Genomic DNA, 20,697 nt, shown 5'->3' with positions numbered 1-20,697 from the left:
GCTGGAGTTACAGATTGTTGTGAGCCACCATATGGGTGCTGGGAACTTAATTCAGGTCCTCTAGAAGAACAAGCGCTCTTAACTACTGAGCTATCCTTCTAGCCCAAGAAAATAGACTTTATGAAAGAAAGAAGTTACTAATAGATACAACCAGATACATGAATCTTAGGGCATTATTTTAGTGAAAGAAGCCAGACCTGCCTGATTCTACCCTCTCTCCTCGGGCACTAGAGTTATGGATGATGATCTCTGCAACCAGCTTTTATATAATTAATGCTGGGAGTCCAAACTAGGTTTCCAGGCCTGTGTAGCAAGCACTTTATAGACTGAACCATCTTCCCAGCCCCAGTACATTTTGAATATAGTTGCCCTCCTTTTGCCCTCTTCTATCCCCTTAAGTGAATTGTATATTTTAAAGGGCACAGGAGAGTCATTTGGTACATGGATCATATCTTTCTCTTCTCTCTTTTTTTTATTTCTTTTTATTTATTTTAATTTTTTATGGATCATGTCTTAATAAATTTTTTCTTTATGTAAAGCAGTGTCTCACATTGGTTTGACACTCTTGATCCCCCTGCCTCAGCCTTCCAAGTGCTGAGATCACAGAGATGGACCACTATACCCAGCAGTAGAGCTAAACATTTAAAAGTAGGCTTTTCCGCCGGGCAGTGGTGGTGCAGGCCTTTAATCCCAGCACTCGGGAGGCAGAGCCAGGCGGGTCTCTGTGAGTTTGGGGCCAGCCTGATCTACAGAGCAAGATGCAGGACAGCCACCAAAGCTATACAGAAAAAAAAACCTGTCTCGAAAAACCAAAAAAAAAAAAAAAAAAAAAAGTAGGCTTTCCATAACTTCTGACTGGCTTTGCCTAACATTTAGAATGGACAAATAGAGCTGGGTTGTAACTGGGTGGTAGAATACTTATCTCAAATGCATGAGGCCCTGGGTTTGAGCCCCATCACTACAGACAAGTGAAAAAGGATAACATGGACAAATAGTGCAGGAGTTTTCTATTGTAGTTCTTGAGTGGGAAAACCTGTCAGAAACCAGGAATTTGCATTTATAGTGTGGCCATCTTCAAGAATCTCAGTACATGTTACCTCCCTTGAGATGGTGTTCCCTCTTCATCTTCCCTGCAGTGGATTGCTCTTTCAAACACCGCAGAAAAGTAGAGCTTCCCTGTGGTCACATCAGCTGTGAGGGCTCGGCAAAGCGTTCAGTAATTTCCACTTACAGTAAGGGATATGAGAGAAGAGAGGCAGATCCTTTGCTCTTGCTGTGTGAAGCAGAGGCAGGACTATGATTCCCTTGTGTTTCTACTTTATATTAGAGTTTATTATCCTTCTGAGAATTAAGATTTCACTGCTTGATAAATTAAGCATTTGTGTGTATAACTTTTCAGGCTCAGAATATTTTAAAAATCTGTGCTGTATTTCCAAAAGCTATACCTGTAATAGTGATTAAATTATTATAATGCAAGTAAACATGTCTGCCTCTTTGCAGGTTTTTCTATTGTGATAATGTCAATCTGGCCATATCTTCAAAAGGTTTGTACATTTCCATTTGTTCTTTAAGTAATAGTAGAGGTAATTCTAGTGTTGTTAAGCATTGTCTAGAGAGTGTCTTTGGTATTCTGTAGTTTGATCTGTCCCAGAATAACTTAAAATAATTGTTTCTCAAAGGAGGTGTAAGTTAGTCATATGCTTCATTGTACAAACAAAAACAATTAAAGCAGAAAGGGTGCAGTGCCAAGGAAGAGACTCATGCCCAGAGAGTGGCAGCCAGAGTGCAGGTGTGCTTACCTCTTTAGTCAGCCATGTCCACTTCTGTCACTGTTTTCCTAGTGGAAGCAGCTCAAGTAGTCACCGTGAATTCTTAAAATGTGCAGATGATATTCCTGAGGAATAATTTCATGATTTTCCTGTGGAATTAATTTGGGTTTTCAGGAAAACTTTGTGAAAAGGATGGGCAATATTGCTATCTCTTGATATTCCTGAGAGATTGGTTTTCAGGTCCCCTCAAAGTCTACCAAAATGATTGGATGTGCAAGTCCCTACATAAAGTGACGTAGTATTTGCATATAACTTGTGCGCATTCTCCATGCTGCAATCATCTCTAGATTACATATGATGCCTGGGACAATGCCAACATTATGTGGTTGTTAAACTGCTCTGTCCTAGAACAGTGACAAGAAAGCAGAGTCTGTGTTCAGTTCGCTTTCTGTCCTTCTGTCTAAAGGTCGGGGCTTACCCTGTCCCCTCCTTTGTACCAGCTTCTGTCTTTACTCTATCACTTAGTCTTAGATTCTCTATATCTTTATCATCGCACCCCTTGCTTACTGATTTTTTAAAAGACCCTTGAGTGTTAGGCTTTGGCCTATAGCAGATAAGTAGACAGCAGTGTGTTAGACAACGTCTTCAGTGACCCAGGCTCTGCAAGGTCACACTCAGTCACCTTTCCTAGCTTCTTTGTAGCTCCTTCCTTCCTTCCTTCCTGTGTTCTCCTTCCTCTCTCCTTCCCTTCCCTCTTCCCACCTTTCTTCACCCTTCCAGCCTCTGCTCCTCTCATGGCCTCTGGAAAGTCTTCACTGATAGCCATCACCTAGCCTGGGAAGGCTTTCTCTGCATAGTTGGTCCTCTTTCCTTTTTTCTGCATGCAAAAATTTGAGTAACTGTGGTTTGGAAGTATTTTTTTAAATCTCTTTTTATTACTCCCTGAACTGTACTGTGTGACAGCTATCTTTATAGAATTTACATTGTAGTAGGTATTATAAGTGATCAGAGATGATTTACACCTGTAGAGGGTATGCGTAGTTGGTATGCAAATGTTCTATATGAAGGGCTTGTGTGTGCACTCATTCTGGTGTCCTTGGGAGTCCTGGAGTCAGTTCTGAGGACACCAAGGGATGACTCCACTTCATCTCTGTATCCTTGGTACTTACCATACAGTGCTATGATGTCAAATTTATAGTGATGAACTCCCCCACGATTATTAACATGTACCAGGAGTTCTCCACAGAAATACTAACATACAAAGGTTCAGCCACTCTGGAATACAGCCTGGATATTTGTTACAAAGCTAAATATGGTTTTACTAACTGATCTAGCAGCCACGTTCCCAGGTACTTAGTTACCCAGTGACCTGAAGACTTATATTCACATGAAAGTCTGCCTTAGAGTGTTTGTAACTGCCAGAAGCCTAAGACTGTTGTTATGTAATGATTCTTAAAGCATTTACTTTTCTCTGCAGATTGATCAGACAGCCGATGCAAGTTTTTTGGGCTGGGTTATTGCTTCATTTAGTCTTGGCCAAATGGTAGCTTCACCTCTATTTGGTTTATGGTCTAATTATAGGCCAAGAAAAGAACCTCTTATCGTCTCCATCTTTATTTCGGTGGCAGCCAACTGCCTATATGCATATGTCCACGTGCCAGCTGCTCATAATAAATACTACATGTTGATTGCTCGTGGATTGGTGGGATTTGGAGCAGGTAATTGTGTGTGTGTATTTGTGTGTGAGATTCACATTCTTCCTACTGTTCATAGCCATGTCTCCCCTGTGTCATCCCACATACATCATGATCCTCCTATTACCTACAGGTTCTCTCTTTTATTTCCATTAGTCTTCATCTTCAAGATACACATTGAGTGCTTTATCTAGTGTGGAGTCCTCTCGAGCTTCTTGCCCTTGAATGGATCCTTTTCTTTTCTGACCTGTTTCTGGCCTTTCCTTGGTTCCATCTTTTCTCATCAATTATAGTAAGCCTTTTGCATTAGAAGCAGTAAATGATATTTTTTAAATGCTCTGTGGTTCCTAGCAGAGTCTCTACTATAAAATAATGTGCTTAATAATTAAAAAAAACTTCTATTTTTATTGTGTATGTGGACATATGCATGTGAGAGCAGGACCCTCAGAGACCAGAGGACAGCATTGACTCCCCTGGAGCTGGAGTTAGAGGTGCTTGTTAGCTGTCTGATGTGGGTGCTAGGATCTGAACACAGGTTTGCTACAAGAGCAGTATGAATGCTTAACTTAACCACTGTGCCCTCTCCAGCCCAAAATTTAGTTACATTCTTAGTGCACTCTTTCTGTTTGTGTATTACATGTCTGTGAATGTAGTTTGTGACATATTTCCTTACAGCATAGCACTCTGCTGTTAGTGTACAGCTGTCTATTAATTGATGAGAAAATCTTGGTATTATAATGCCGTTTTTACATTATCTAAAAACTGTTTTTACTCATGTGAGCAGGCTTGTTTTATTTTGATTTTTGTTTTGTTGTTAGTTGGTTTTGAGACAGAGTCTTAGTATATACCTTTGGCTGGCCTAGAACACACTATGTGGCCTAGGCTGGCCTCTTTCTCCCAGTTGCTGGGATTACAGGTGTATACCACCCAGCCTAGCTGCACTATTTCTGTATCAGTGAAAATACTTTGTTCCCTTAGTTATGTGTTTGTTCAATAAAAATCTTATACATTTTGTACAATGGCATAAAGGAAGACATGACCATCAGTATTTCTTGCTCTGTATAAAGCCAGGTGAGGTGAGTATGATAGCTGAAGGGTGATTCCTTTACTCTGTTCCTGTTTCTTTAGGAAATGTAGCTGTTGTTCGATCATACATTGCTGGTGCTACTTCCCTTCAGGAAAGGACAAGTGCCATGGCCAATACAAGCACATGCCAAGCCTTGGGCTTTATTCTGGGTCCAGGTAGGCGGTCTTTACTTGACTTCTTAGATTTGAATTGGGAAAATCTTTGAGGTTCAGATTTAAATGTAACCCATGTGTGAAGCTTTGTGGCCAAAGGGAAAAGGAGAGAAACTTTAGAAAGGAGGGAGGGAGCCAGGGAAGTAAGAGGGGTTAACAAGAGTAAAGTATAGTGATATATATGCATAAAAATATCATAGTGAAACATTTCATATGTTAACTAAAAATCATCACAAAAATAAAACAATAATCCCCCCAAACTGCATGTGTGTGTGTGTGTGTGTGTGTGTGTGTGTGTGTGTGTGTGTGTGTGTGTGTGTGTGAGAGAGAGAGAGAGAGAGAGAGAGACTGACTACTGAACCCAAAGCTTTACGCATGCTAGGAAGCACTCTACCACTGAGCTATAGCCTTAGCAGGGAGGGACATTAATGTTTTTAATACATTAATATTGCTAGATTATTTTGCCTTGTGAACAGAGCTCTTAGTTGAATGCTGCTTGCCTCATTTTACAGGTGAGGATCCCACAGTATAGTGTGTCCAGAGTCACCAAAGTAGGTGGGGGAGTCGGGGCTCAGAGCTGACGTTTTTCTGGGTACTTTGTACCCAGTACTGTTGTAAGGGCAGCATCTGCTTTTGTCTTCAGCTGAAGTTAGATCCTAGTTACTGACAGGCCCATGGAAAATCATCTCAGCCATGAGTGAAGACCAGAACTGTTCCATCCAAGTTTTAACTACAGATTTAATATTAAGTGATACTAAGTATGTATAATTTAAGTGCTACATACACAGTAATATTCAAAATATTGACTTGAAACTGTTATATTTTCTTCTTGTAATGAAGCTGATTAAATGTCTAACTATTTGAGTCAACCAGATTGTTCAATGGGTCTTTTACTTTTGTGCTTGCTGCCATCCTGCATGAAAATTTAATACCACATATCTTATCACATATACTAATATATTTGTGTGTATATATATACATATATATATACACACACCCACATATGTATGTCTGTGATTTATACAAGAAAAGAATAAATTGTCTCCATCAACCAAGCGTCAGTTTTTCTCACTCCAGCTGAGATTCCTTAATACACATGGTGGCTTCATATAGACCCTAACAGTTCTGTGGTAAGCATCTTTTACAGTTTTCAGCTTATGTTTCTCATATCAAAACTTACTTGTATACATATTACTTTTTTAGTATTTCAGACTTGCTTTGCACTCATTGGAGAAAAGGGTGTAACGTGGGACACCATTAAACTGCAGATCAACATGTACACAGCACCAGTTTTACTTGGCGCCTTCCTGGGAATTCTAAACATTATTCTGATTCTCTTTATATTAAGGTAACTACACAGAAGTGATAAACTGTGTTTATAAATTCTAAAAGTTAACAGGCTTTGTTATTACTGAAGGATAATTATCCCTATGAAGTCTTTTTGTATTTGTAGCACTGGGCATTGACCTTTGGGCCTCACCCATGCTAAGCAAGCCCTTTACCACTACTCTGTATCTCCCAGGCCCCTAGCCCCCTTTATAAAGATTTATTTTTATGTTTTTAAAGTGTTTTGCCTATATGTATGTATGTGGACCACATGCATGCAGTGCTCTCAGATACCACAAGGGAGAATTGGGTCCCCTGGAACTGGAGTTACACACAATTGGGTGCCAGGAACCAAACCTGGGTCCGCAGCAAGAGCAGCAAATGCTCTTAGATGCTGAAGGCCCTCTCCAGCCCTTTTTACTTTTTATTTTGATGTATGGTCCTGTTAAGTTGCTTGGTGCTCTGAGTACCAGGCAGGCCTTCAATTTGTAGTCCTTCTGCCTCAGCCTCCAGGCAGCTGACATTATAGACCAGAGCTGTGAGGCTTGGCCCTGTGAAGTCTTTGGGTTTTGCTGCCTATATTGGGTTTGTAGTTTTTGATCAATTACTGGTATGCAGACAGATCAGGAATAACACAGATTAAGAAGATCTATTCTTCATTTACTAACTATAAAATTCTAAGTATAGAAATGGTATTTCGGGCTGGAGAGATGGCTCAGTGGTTAAGAGCACTGACTGTTCTTCCAGAGGTCCTGAGTTCAATTCCCAGCAACCACATGGTGGCTCACAACCACCTGTAATGAGATCTGGTGCCCTCTTCTGGCCTGCAAGGACAGATGCAGACAGAACACTGTGTATAATAAATAAATAAATCTTTAAAAAAAAGAAAAGAAAAGAAATGGTATTTCACCTGGCAGTGGTGGCACACACCTTTAATTCCAGCACTTGGGAGGCAGAGGCAGGCAGATCTGTGGGAGTCTGAGGCCAGTCTGGCCTACAGAGTGAGATCCAGGACAGCCAGAGCTACACAGAGAAATCCTGTTTCAGAAAACCAGAAAAAGAAAAGAAAAGAAATGGTATTTCATTTTCTAAAACTAGTCTCATTATTTTGTATCTTTGTATCTTGTTTTTACTTTATCTTTTAGAAAAAGTCTTACTATGTAGCCAAGACTGCCTGAGAACTCAGGATTCTTTTGCCTTAGCCTGCAAAGTGTTGGGAATATAGGTATGTGCTACCAAACCCAATATTATTATATTTTTTAGAGTGCTTCATCTAATTTTCCAAAACCACTTACAATTTTTAAAACATTGAAAACCTCAAATACATACTAAGGTAAATCATGTATGCTTCTAGATACATTTTGAAACTATTTTAGATGACACATAGTCTTCCTATTCAGGAGAGTGAGTGGGAGGGTTACGTGACCCCAGAGGTTTGAGAGCAGCCTGGACAACAGTGCTGGGCCCTTTCTCACCAAAGCTCACCCTGGAGATCCAGCTCAAGGTTTGGAGGCTTGCTTTTCTGGCATGTATGAGGCCCTATGCTTCATGACCAGTACTGGAAAAAAAAGGTATTTTTAGGTTTATTGGTTATAGTTATTAGTAATTAATAACTCTATTTCTCAGAAGCCAATAAAAGAAATTGTGTCTGACTGTGGAAAAGGCAGGGTGCCAATAATAAGAAAACTGCTTCTGAATTAAGGTCTTATTAATATCTATGCTTTTCTTTAGAGAGCATCGTGTAGATGATTCAGGACGGCAGTGTAAGAGCGTGAATTTTCGAGAAGGTACTGTTAGCCTGTGTAGCATTATCTAAATTCTCATCCTGTTTGCTTGGTATTTACATGGCTTTTGCCTCTAAGCACAACACGTAGGTGACTGGAGAATATCTTCAAAGGTGAAAGGAATCTACATTAATAAAAGAACCCATACCTATCAGTTATGTGGTGTTTATTATTGGTGAGGCTAAAAGTCATTGCTAATGATAATTTGTCTTTTTCAAATAGCTAGTGTCCTAAAACCACTGCGTCCCTTCCATATTTCCGGTAACCCTGGTACAGGGAGCCCTTTCTATTTCAAGGAGGTTTTATTGTTTTGAGACAGTGTCTCAATATGTAGTCCAGGCTTACCTTGAAAATGATGACGTGCTTGGCAAGGTTGGCCTAGAACTTGAGATCCTTCTGCCTCAGCCTTGTAAGTGCTAGGATCACAGTTGGACTACATACACCTGGCTTCCAGCAATTCCCAATACCTTTATCATGATAGTAGGCATTCTATTATTTTATAAATGTATATTTTCATCTTTTAAATTATTTTGTGGGTGTGTGGTGTATGCATGTGTGTATATGTGTGCAGGTATGCTTGCCCATGTGGGTGCACATGGAGGTCAGATGTCTACATCAGATGTTTTCCTTATCTGCTCTCCACTTATTTCTGAGACAGTCTCTCACTGACCTGAAACTTGCCATTTTGAATAGAATGGCTGGCTAGGGAGCCCCAAGAGTCCACTGTCTATGTCCCCCATTGCTGGGTTACAGTGGTTAGCACCTCACATCTGAGTTTCAGTGGACGCTGGGGATCTGAACGCAGACCTTCATGCTTGCACAGTGGACACTTTACACATTGTCACAGCCCAGTCCTTTAAACATTTTTTTGGCTTATTTATAAATTCCCAGTCTGGTAAGTAGGAATATTTTACTGAATAAATTGTTACTTAGTTACCAACTGTGGCCTTGAACTGTATGAAAGAAAGCAAGTTGGTACTTGCTCAGTGATTTTATAAAACTATACAAAAAACAATCGTAATTTTACCGAATACATTCATATAAAATCATTTTTATATTTCAATAAATATCTTGATAAAATGCATATGGTAAAAACTCACATGATTTTTTAATATTTAAAGATTGTCAGGTTTAAAGAAGTTTTCTTTGAGTGAGATTGTAATTTCTAATTACATAAAGTTTGGGAGGCGGGGCTGGAGTGATGACTCAGCAGTTAAAAGCATGCCTGCTCTTGCAGAGGACATGGTGGCTCACAACTTTCTGTAACTCCAGTTTCAGTGGACCTGAAGCCCTCTTCTGACTTCTGCAAGTGCCAAACATACACATATATGCAGACAAAACACTAATACATGTCAAAATCAACCCATCAATTTAATTTAAAAATTGGATCAATATACTGAAGTAGTCTTTCTTAAAATTCTGTGTGTGTGTGTGTGTGTGTGTGTGTGTGTGTGTGTGTGTGTGTGTGTGGTTTCCCAGACAGGGTTTCTTTTTGTAGCCCTAGCTGTCCTGGAACTCACTCTGTAGACCATATCAGCCTTGAACTCATAGAGATCCACCTGTATCTGCCTCCTAAGTGCTGGGATTAAAGGCATGGGCCACCACTGCTGGGCCCTAAAATTCTTATAATTAGGACACTTAGTCAATTTCCTCAGCCTGTGATACATTTCTGAGATTCCTTATAGCAGCCCGCACTGAATAGAGCCTGCAGAAAATAACCATATATGTAGGAAATTTCAATCTGATGGAGCAGCATTCAAAGAAGTCAAGACAGGCCCTGGGTAGTAACTAAGTATTAGAAAGGTGTACCCCAAATATTCCAAGGGTCGGAAGAACTAGGGCCTGCTTCTGTGAAGGGACCTGGATGAAGGTGACCAGTATCCTTGGTGTGACTGGAAACAAAAGTCAAAAGACACTCCCTATAAATAGTATAGACATTTCTAAGTCTCCTTTCCTCTGAGGTAGAAGGGCTGACACTATTACAGAAAACATACACAAGCTTTCTATGTTAAGGAAGGCTATACCATGCCTCTTCTTTACCCCCCTCTCCCCCACAGCATACATGTCCACTCTTGTGTTACTTACATCGTTCACAATGAGTAACAGTATAAGGGTGTGAACAGATATATGGCTGTATATAATTTTGAAGTTATGTCAGGAATGTCTGTACTTAATATATGATTTAATTGTATAGTTCAAGGTGAGAAATCGTGCTCTGCCCTCTAAAGCACTGCCATGCAAAGATACAAATAATTTTTATTTATAGCTCAGGCTGGCCTTCAACTCATGATGCTGTTGCCTAAGCCTCCTGAGTGCAGGCAGGGATAACTGTGTATATCACCAAGCCCAGCATTAACACAACTTTTAATTAATGTATTCTTAGACAGTTTCATACATCTTTACAATAAATACTGACCACTCTCATTCCCCCTGCCTCCCATCTGCCTGTCACCCCTGCTCACCCCCTTCTTCCCCACAAATCTAACATAACTTTTTTTAATGACAGGGAAGAGAAAAATTAAATATTTATGTTTATTTTGTGTGTATGACATGCTGTGTATGTAGGGATCACAGAACAGCCTTTGAGAGTCAGCTCTCACCATGTAGGTCTAGGGATCAAACTCAGGTCTCTAGTTGGCAGCAAGTGTCTTTTCCCTTTGAGCCATCTCACTGGTCCCCAAAGAAAGATTTTTACTAACACTAACTTCATATAGTGTTGAAATAAAAAAAGAGCCATTGAAAGGAACTGGGAACTGGTTTAATGAACTATTGATAGAATTTAATAGAATCATTATAAAATTAAGATTTAGTAAGTAAGAAAAAAAATATGTACCTGGAATTGAAAGCAAATGTATTTTTCAAGAAGTCTAGAAAACACACTCTTTTGGATTGGGAGACACCAACATAAACTAACCCGAGTAATTCCTGTAGATAATGAAACTCAAATACACTTCCAGGAAGAGTGGCCCCTTATGTTAAATACCATTTGAAGATTACTTACTCTCTGAATTTTGTTACTTCTTTCCCTTTCCTTCCCTGCTTTCCCAAACTCTTCCCTTTTTGTTACTTTTATTTTCTTTCTTTTCCCCCACACCCCTTAGCCCAGACTGGCCTCAGACTTGCTGTGATCATCCAGCCTCAGCCTCCCAAGTGCTGGGATTAAGGTGTGAGCCACCACACCCAGTTAATAGTTTCATATTATTTTATTATATGAAAAATCACACATATAAGTAATATTACTTTTCTCCTGTTTATAGAAACTACAGATGAAGTTCATAATCCTGAAGGAAGTATTGACCAAGTCGCTGTTGTGGCTACCAATGTTCTGTTTTTTGTGGTTTTGTTTATCTTTGCCCTTTTTGAAACGTAAGTTTTAGTCTGTCTTTATTTAAATCTGATTACTTACTAATCCATGTTGTTTAATGCAGTATTAATTATGCATATAGTTTTTTTTTTTTTTTGTTTTTTTTTTGGTTTTTCGAGACAGGGTTTCTCTGTGTAGTTTTGCGCCTTTCCTGGAACTCACTTGGTAGGCTAGGCTGGCCTCGAACTCACAGAGATCCTCCTGCCTCTGCCTCCCGAGTGCTGGGATTAAAGGCATGCGCCACCACTGCCCGGCTAGATTTTGTTTTTAAAAACTTACGTAAAGCACATTTTTTCTTAAGTAAAATTTTTGCTTTTTTTGAGACAGGATCTATGTAACCTGGTTGTCCTGGAACTCTCTATGAAGACCAGGAAGGATGGCCTTGAACTCACAGAGATCTGACTGTCTCTGTCTCCCAAGTGCTGTGCCACCATGACCAAACTTAAATATAAACATGTATAGATTTTGTATCATGACATAATTAACACTAAGTCTGGCAATATTAGCTCTGTTTAATCCTTCATCAAAAATTATAAAATTCACAACTGTGTAGGTTTCATTCATCCTTTTTTGTAAAATTACATGATCCTTTCAAAAGAGAAAAATATGCAAATGCAGCAACACACACACACACACACACACACACACACACACACACACACACGCACACACACACACACGCATGCACGCACGCACGCACGCACGCACGCACGCACACATGCTCGTGGGCCCTGCAAAAAGCCACTTCATGTTTTTTCAAGTGGGGAGGGGAAGCATGTATTAAACTCTCATTAGCTGTAATGTCACAATTTGACAACTTGGTTTATTTCCATACAACTGTAACATTTTTGTGTCAATACTTGTCAGTAGATGTACTCGGTGTGTATATTTTCAAAATTATTCACCTACATGAAAGTCATAATTCATTTTAGAGAACGTTTTTAATGCAAAAAACACAGCACACAAAATTTATCACATTAACCTTTCCCTCCTAATATTGGGGATTAAATTTAGGATCTCAAGCATGCCAGGCAAGGCTGAGGGACATTCTTAACCTGCTTACTTTTTAATTTGAGACAGGTTCTCACTAAGTTATTCTAGACTGGCTTTAAACTCCCTCTGTAGCTCAGGCAGGGCTTAAATTTGTGATCCTTCTGTCTCAACCTCCTATAGTTGGACTTATAGTCCTGTACAACTAGGCCCAGCATTTTAACTCATTTAAAGAAAGTTTTAGATTTACTTTTATTTTTTAAATGTGTTATGAGTGTTTTGCCTGCATGTAATATATGTGCACCATGTGTGTGCCTGGTGCTAGAGAGGTCAGCAGCGAGAACTGGGTCCCTGAAACTGGAATCACAGATGGTTGTGAACCACCCTGTGGTTCTGGGAATCAAACCTGGGTCCTCTGCAAGAGCAGCAGTGCTCTTAGTCTCAAGCCATCTCTCCAGACCCTTTAGCTGTTTTTGAAAAGTTGAATACAGTGGCATTGAGTATGGTTACAGCTTTGTGGCTCATGAGAAGAATCTTGTCATCATCCCAAACCAGCTGCACACCCTCTCATGGTTACTCCCCTTGTCTTTCACCAGCTCCTGATGACCTCTCTGTATAAGGTACCTCATATAAGCTGCATCATGCAGTATTTTGCTTTTATGCCTGTCTCATTTCATTGACTGTGAGGTTTTAGTTCTTCCTGTTGCGTGTATCACTTTCCTAACTTCTTATGGCAGGTGCAGCTACTTTTTGCTGCCCACTCATCTGCTGATGAGAACTCTGTTGGCACCATGTAGCTAAGTTGAGTGATCCTGCTGTGCAAGTGGCTGCTGGAGTTGTGGCCTTCAGTTCTTGGATTTGTACCTGGAAGAATTGGAATTGCTAGGGCACATGTTAACTGTTTAGCCCTTGGAGAAAGCATGCATTTGTTTTCTATATCAGCTCATCTGATTTCAAAGTTTAAGATACTATTATTCTTTTAATACAACATTTAAAATATAGATTGTTTTGTGGTCAGCCAACAGAAGATGGTAGAACATAGGGCTAGGCTTGTCAAGGAAGGAGACAGCCATATAAAGGCAGAGGTATTCATAGGGAGGGGAAGAAACACAAAGTGCTGATAGAAGGGAAAAATCCACTAGGCTCTAACAAGTAGGCACTAATAACATGATCGTGTGACATTGCTGGGAATATACACTTTAATAACGAGGGGGAAACATCTCGAAAGTGCATGTCCAGCAAAACTGAAATAAATTTCTGACTTTGAAAATGTCAACATAAAGTTTACTTTTGTAGGGACTGGGGATTTAGCTCAGTGGTAGAGCGCTTGCCTAGCAAGTGCAAGACCCTGAGTTGGGTCCTCAGCTCTGAAAAAAGAAAAAAAATTACTTTTGTAGAGGCTCTTTACAGGGGACTAGTAGCCCCTCTGTAGAAGTGACCCCCAAAGAGAGGCTAGTCAGACTCTCACCCCTAAAGCTCAAAGCTCCACCAAGAAGAGATTAATTTCAACCACAGTGTAACCATGAATAGTTGCTGAGAGCGTGGGGCTGTAATCGATGTATGTTGTCTCCTGTTTGCAAACTTCTTCTGTGTGACTGTGTTCCTTATATAAACTGAAATGAAAGGGGTTGCATATTCTTGAAGGTATTATTATGAATGCTTATATTTAATTCTTAGTAACGACTGTCATTTAAGTGAATAAGCCTGGCTTTCTCTTCTTAGAATCCTCACTCCATTAACAATGGACATGTACGCCTGGACCCAGGAGCAGGCTGTGCTCTATGATGGAATAATTCTTGCTGTTCTTGGAGTTGAGGCAGTTATTGTTTTCATGGGGGTTAAATTACTTTCCAAGAAGTAAGTTATATATGTTTTTAGTTTTACTTCAAATCTTTTTTTGAAAAAAGAAACATGAAGCAATGCTAATACAAATCAATGTACTAGTACATTTTCTCATGTGTTACAACTTTTTTGTTATTAAGACAGAGTCTTACTATGTAGCCTTGGCTAGCCTGGAACTCACTACATAGACCTGGCTAGCCTGGAATTCATAGGTAAGCCTGCTTCTGCCTTCTGAGTGCTGCAGGGAATAAAGGCATGTACTACCATGCCTGGCCGTATTAGAGTTCTTGAAAGTTAGCAATAAGATAAAATCTTTACTGAGAATGCATGATATTTTTATATTCTATGGCATCACTTTGGCAAAGTAAAATGCCTTAAAAAATTAAAGTAACTGTATACTAACTACTGTTATATATTGTGTTTTAATGTCTGTTACTCAAAATGTATTTCATAAAACATTGTCTTATGAGATTGAATGATTAAGTTTAGAAAATTCTGGTTATTAAAGCCTCTACACTGATGGCTGAGACAAGAGGACCATGAGTGCCTGCATGCTACATATTGAGACCATGTCTCAAAGAACAAAGTGAACTTACATAGATTTTGTGTGTGTGTTTTGTTATGAGTCAGGGTCTCATGTACCCCGGCTAGCCTTGAATTACTGATTCTCCTGCCTCCACTTCTCAGGTACTGGGCTTACAGGCTTATATATTTTAGAACATCTAATTAGGTCTCCATCTTATGAACACTATATCATCACCATGGCAAATACAGTTATAATCATTTCTCAGTATTTGACCACATAACTCATTTTGTGTGTGTGGTGCTACTGGGAGTTGAATTTGGTCTTCAACAGTTTTGGCAGCTCTGTATGTTTCCTCTTCGGTGTTGTGACAGAGATTAAACTCAGGACCTTGAGCTACACTGCGAGCTCCCTATATGTATTTTCAGTTTAACTGTTTGTTCTATAGTGCTAGGATTGGATCTTAGGCTTTGCACATGCTAGGTGAGTGCTCCACTTTCTGTAGGAAAAGATGAATACTTTCATCATCTAGAGTCCAACCCCCTAATCTGAAATCAACAGTTTATTAGAGAAGCCTTCCTCCCCTCCCTCCCCCCGGCCCTGAGACAGGGTCTCACTATGCAGCCCAGGCTGGCCTTGAACTCCCTCCCAGGGTTCCTGCCTGGTACTTAGGTGATGAGGCTATAGGTATACACTGCCATGGTTGGTACTGGGTGCTTTCAGTGGGGGATTCTATTTAGAATTGCATTAATTGATAAATATAATGAATTGTATAACAATTTTACTTAAATTTTTTTAGTTGTGGTCATGGAACGTGAATTCATACTGCATTCACAATCAGAATTTCTGTTCAACAGGATTGATGAGCGTGCTATTCTCCTGGGAGGACTCATGGTTGTATGGGTCGGCTTCTTTATCTTGTTACCCTGGGGCAATGAGTTTCCCAAAGTACAGTGGCAAGGTACGGTGATTTTAATTCTCCAGCACCAGCCCTGCCATTCTTTAGAAGTAGCGAGTGATACCTTATCTTCACTTTATTTTACAGATTTACACAACAGCTCCATCCCTAATACTACATTTGGGGAAATTATTATTGATCTTTGGAATTCTCCAAGAGAAGATCACAGTGAACAGCCAACCGGGTGCCCAATTGAACAAGCCTGGTGTCTGTACACCCCGGTGATCCATCTGGCCCAGTTCCTGACAGCTGCTGTGCTAGTTGGAATAGGCTATCCAGCTTGCAACGTCATGTCCTATACACTATATTCAAAAGTTCTAGGACCCAAACCTCAGGTAACTCAGCACTGCACCCATGTGAATTATAGTTTCCACGTTGCCTTTTCTATAGTTCTGTTCTTACACAAGCTGGCTTAGCAGACTCTAAAAATCTGATTGAGCATTTCAAATGAAAAAGGAAAACAAAACAAAAGGCTAATTTTGGGGGAGAGGTGGATTTCTTAGACAGCTCTGGAGCTGGAGCTCACTTGTATCCCGTGAAGGCCTGAGCTTTAGGTTCTGTCTGCCTCCATCACTCAGAAAGTTTGTAATGTGTTTAGTTAAGATTTCTGCTGAAATACAACCTTGCTAAGGCAGAACTAAAATGTCTTGAATTCAATAATTATGAGCTCAAAATACTTTTCATTGAAAAAAGATCTCTGAACTTTAAATTTCTAATACACATTCTTAAAGTAGACAGGAGAAAACCAAAATAGGCAGCCAAATTGGATTTAGGCTGTTACAAAAAGATGAAAACACAGTGGTCTTCAACAGTTTTGGCAGCTCTGTATGTTTCCTCTTCGGTGTTGTGACGGAGATTAAACTCAGGACCTTGAGCTACACTGCGAGCTCCCTATATGTATTTTCAGTTTAACTGTTTGTTCTATAGTGCTAGGATTGGATCTTAGGCTTTGCACATGCTAGGCGAGTGCTCCACCAATGAGCTAAAGCCCTGGTCCAAAATTCATTTTTAAGTTAAGAATGTCAGGGGTGACCTAGTTATGGTTACACACAGCTGTAATCTCAGCATTCAGGAGGCTGAGGCAGGAGGATCACTGCAGGTTCAAGGCCAGCCTGGTTTACACAGTGAGGTCCAGGACAGCCAGGGCTGTATAGTGAGACTCAGTCTCAAATAACACAAAAACATACAAAAAAATTCGTAGGCTAGAAGTACTGCTCAATGGTAGAGCTTTTATCCTGGAATACCTGACACCCTAGGTTTGATCTCTGACATGCACACATACACACACAAACAAGTAATTTCTTTATTCATTATATAAAATCAAAAATCTATAGATGCAATATGAATAGTAGTTTCAGAGAGGTCATAACTACTGATATTTTAATGATGTCACACTCCATTCCCAGTACCTTCTCTGTGACTATGTAAATGGGCATATGCACTTTATGGAGTATGTCATGGATTCTTTAGATTTACTTTCAGTGAGACACTGTATTTCATTTTATATATGTAGTATCACTTACTCATAACTGGACTGGTATTTACTTATTTTCTATATATTTTTAATTCTTGTTTTTAATGGCAGTTATATCTTAATCTTTAAAAATTAAACTGAGGCCAGGTGGTGGTAATACATGTCTTTAATCCCAGCACTCGGGTTGCAGAAACAGTTGGATATCAGTTCAAGGCCAGCCTGGTCTACAAAGCAAGTTCTGGGACAACCAGAGCTACATAGAGAAATCCTGCCTCAAAAATAAATAAATAAACAAACAAATAAATAAAATAAACTGAGATGGCAGTAGTGGCCCATGACTATAATCCCAGCATTTCTGAGGCAGGAGCAGGAAAATTTGGAATTTAAGGCCAGCCAAGGCTACTTGATAACTCTTAGGTATACTTAGACTATAGTGCAAGAAAGATCTTCAAAAAGCAAACTAAGGGGATGGATACATGGCTCAGCAGTCATGAGTGCTTACTGCTCTTCCAGAGAACTGAAGTTCAGGTCCTAGCACCCAGATCGGGAGGCCTATGTGACCTGTGACTAGGGACACACCTCCACACAAAGACTAAATGAACAGTCAGGCATGGCGACTCATGCCTTTAATACCAGCACTCCTTGGCCCAGAACTCAGTATATATGTAGGCTAGGCTGGTTGGCTGCCCGGGGAACCCAAAGGTTCTGCTTGTCTCTGACTTCCCAATTCTGGTATTCCAAGCACATGCTACCATGCCTCATTTCTTTTTGTCGCTTTTTTTTTTTTATTTATTTATTTATTATTTATTATTTATACAGTGTTCTGCCTGCATGTATGCCTGCAGGCCAGAAGAGGGCACCACATCTCATCACAGATGGTTGTGAGCCACCATGTGGTTGCTGGGAATTGAACTCAGGACCTCTGGAAGAGCAGCCAGTGCTCTTAACTTCTGAACCATTTTCGAGCCCCTGTTGCTCTTATTTTTATTGAGACTTTCACATACTGCGTTTTGATCATATTTATCCAACCCCCGCAACCCCCACACACTCAGCTTTTTAATTAAGTTCTGGGGACTGAACCCAGGTATTTGGACTTATAAGGCAAACACTACCAAATCATTGAGCCATCTCTTCAGCTCAGATCAGTTTTGGTTTGTTCTTGGTTTTTGAAACATGGTTTCTCCATGTAGCGCTAGCTGTCCTGAAACTCTCTCAATTTTTGTTATTTTTGTTTTTTGAGACAAGATTTCTCTGTGTAGCCCTGGCTGTCCTGGAACTCACTCTGTTGACCAGGCTGGCCTCAAACTCAGAGATCCACCTGCCTCTGCCTCTTGAGTGCTGGGATTAAAGGCACCACCACCTAGCTTACTGTTTTTATTTTAAAATAACTAAACCTGAATTCATCTGTTGTCCTCTACCTTACCCCCTTACAGGGTATGTACATGGGCTGGTTATCTGCTTCTGGAAGTGCAGCACGGATTCTTGGGCCTGTGTTCATCAGCCATGTGTACACTTACTTGGGCCCACGGTGGGCATTTAGCCTTGTGTGTGGAATAGTGGTGCTCACCATCTCACTCATGGGAGCTGTTTACAGAAGACTTGTTGCCTTTTCTGTCAGATATGGGAGGATCCAGGAATAAGCTAGCAGTCTCCAACTCAGCCTTGAGTAGCAAAACCATGCTGAGTAACTTAACTATGAATGCTAAGATGTGCAAAAATATTCTGGGTCATAATCTCCTTATCCAAAGTGAATTATCTTTCTTATACCTTATTGGAGTTCCATGAACTCAACAGTGGATAGATAATGCTCTGTAGCTGTGAAACTGCACTCAATGTAAACTGTGGAGCTCTCTAAAACAATGGACTAATGCAGTGGAACTGGAGGAAAGTTGTTTTAATCAGCCAGAACAGAATGAAACTTTTTTTTTAAAACAAAAATGCAAGTATTTTAATCATCTTTAATTTTTTTAAATAAAAATGCACTAGTATTCAGCTTCCTAATGAAATAAAACTGAGCCTTCAATTCTTTTAGCTCACCCACCACCAGACAAGGTTTTAGTTTTTCTTTCCTGTCTAGGGTGAGCCCATATCTCTTCTTAGTGTAATTTGCACATTGCACCTCTATTTTATTTTAGAATCTCACTTCTAAATTAATCTGTGAGCAACAATATGCTAATATCTGAGGACTAAAGAGGACTAAGGGTCAAGGTGGCTTTTACTACCTTTAAAAGGACTACATTTTCAAGTGCTAGTAAATTCACATTAGAAACATAAGACAAATGTGTTTTTTAATACGGTATTAACAGCAAATGGATCCTTAAAATTATCACTATTTTCCAAGTCCTTTAAACTCTAGTGCAAACTTTGACCTTTCAGTGTCCCATCTCAGTAGTGAGAGAACAGCTGTTTCTAGCCTGTCTGCAGACCCATCATAGCAGCAGTACTGCAGCTGGACTTTGAATGCTGTTGACACTCCCGTCTGGTCAGGCTGTGATTTGAGGCAGAATGGCCAAGGAGACTAATCAAACGGCATAGTTTCTACCTCTGCGGGACTAGAACACTGCTGTATGTATGGGAATCACTGCACACCATGCACAAGTGTTTTCCCATTCTGTGACCGTGAACGTCGTCCTCTCCACCTCAACTATACAGTCTGCGGAAGCCATCACACTAAATGATGGCAGCATTTTGCTTCAGTCCGTTTCTGTTGTCAGGCCCTGGATTTTAGTCTTTAGGGTCACTTCTGACCTTCAACTCTACCTTTGTGTACTATGCAGAGACAGAAGTATTAACTCCTTTGAATGAGAGTTCTCTCCAAGTTCCTGTGTATCACACTAGTTTCTCACACCAATATTAAGGCTGAAGATAAGATCCTGCTTCCCTGATACAGTCAAATGAATGGAGGCATAATTCTTATCTAAATGTCTTCAGAGGCTACCTCTTGATTGCTGCACTTTTCAGAATAGGAAAAATGCCCGGAAGTTATACTATCAGTTACTTAACTGTGATGAACTATTTGCACTAGTGACTCAGATTTGCAGAAATATCTGGGGAGAAAAATTTAAGTGTACTGAGTGAAGAAGCTTCAATATCAGCACACCACGTGCCCAGCAAGAACATAACACAATTTTCCCAGCCCTAGAATTATAATACTATAATTCAGGTAATTATAACCTTGCAGAAGTGACTGCACCTTCTTTTTTACTGAGGCATGTGTTTCTTGGGAGAGTAGACCAATGCACACCTCGCCACCAAAGAAGTGAGGGAAGTGACAGGTTTAGGGAAAGAACTAGGAGGGCAAGTTAACACACATGAAGTCTTGAGTAGAACAAAGTGAGGGTAAATTGAGAAGCAGACAACAACTGTAAGCTATGAAAACAGTGTGTATTAAAGAAGGGTTCTTGAAAACCTAGCAAAGGGTGATTTCCTTATTTTGAATGGATTGTCACTTCATAAAGCATCTCTAGCCACTATGCTTCTCTATAAAACAAGCTTTCAAGCTCATTTCATGTATTAAAGTGAAATAAACTTGTAATTTTTAATTTAATGATGATAAACTATTTGTATCAGTTTCAGAATAACTTGTTTTAAGAGAAAATTCTGGCTACCATTTACTGTTGACGATTTATTTATAACTTTGTCTTACACTATGAGTGTTCATTTCAAATAAAGCAAGATTGTAAGGATTTGTATCTGTCAACTTTCAGTACATACTAAGAAGCCCCGAACACATG

The 20,697-nt window shown here is 39.9% G+C and overlaps 1 protein-coding gene across 12 annotated transcripts in view; it reads left to right on the top strand.

The window, feature by feature from the left end:
* The window catches only part of Mfsd8 (major facilitator superfamily domain containing 8), a 45,215-nt gene that overhangs the window by 9,425 nt on the left and 15,093 nt on the right, over positions 1 to 20,697 (top strand). For 10 of the 12 annotated variants that reach the window (XR_008216208.1, XR_008216200.1, XR_008216205.1 and 7 more), the window contains exons 3-11: positions 1,501 to 1,544; positions 3,247 to 3,487; positions 4,592 to 4,705; positions 5,906 to 6,050; positions 7,760 to 7,815; positions 11,070 to 11,178; positions 13,889 to 14,023; positions 15,389 to 15,492; positions 15,577 to 15,824. Coding sequence is in view for 4 of the 12 variants with exons in the window: in XM_052729933.1 (XP_052585893.1) it covers positions 1,501 to 1,544; positions 3,247 to 3,487; positions 4,592 to 4,705; positions 5,906 to 6,050; positions 7,760 to 7,815; positions 11,070 to 11,178; positions 13,889 to 14,023; positions 15,389 to 15,492; positions 15,577 to 15,824 (1,196 nt within the window). In the remaining 8 variants the exon portion in view is untranslated. Of the gene's footprint in view, positions 1 to 1,500; positions 1,545 to 3,246; positions 3,488 to 4,591; positions 4,706 to 5,905; positions 6,051 to 7,759; positions 7,816 to 11,069; positions 11,179 to 13,888; positions 14,024 to 15,388; positions 15,493 to 15,576; positions 15,825 to 18,396; positions 20,650 to 20,697 lie in introns of those variants that run through there. The other 2 variants (XM_052729932.1, XM_052729935.1) reach the window with 2 other exon arrangements.

This window comes from Peromyscus californicus, unplaced genomic scaffold (genome assembly GCF_007827085.1).
Source record: "Peromyscus californicus insignis strain IS unplaced genomic scaffold, ASM782708v3 Scaffold_9__1_contigs__length_137607984, whole genome shotgun sequence".
Taxonomy (NCBI): Eukaryota; Metazoa; Chordata; class Mammalia; order Rodentia; family Cricetidae; genus Peromyscus; species Peromyscus californicus.
The sequence above is the reverse complement of the archived record's forward strand: the minus strand, read 5'-3'. Positions and strand labels throughout refer to the sequence as shown.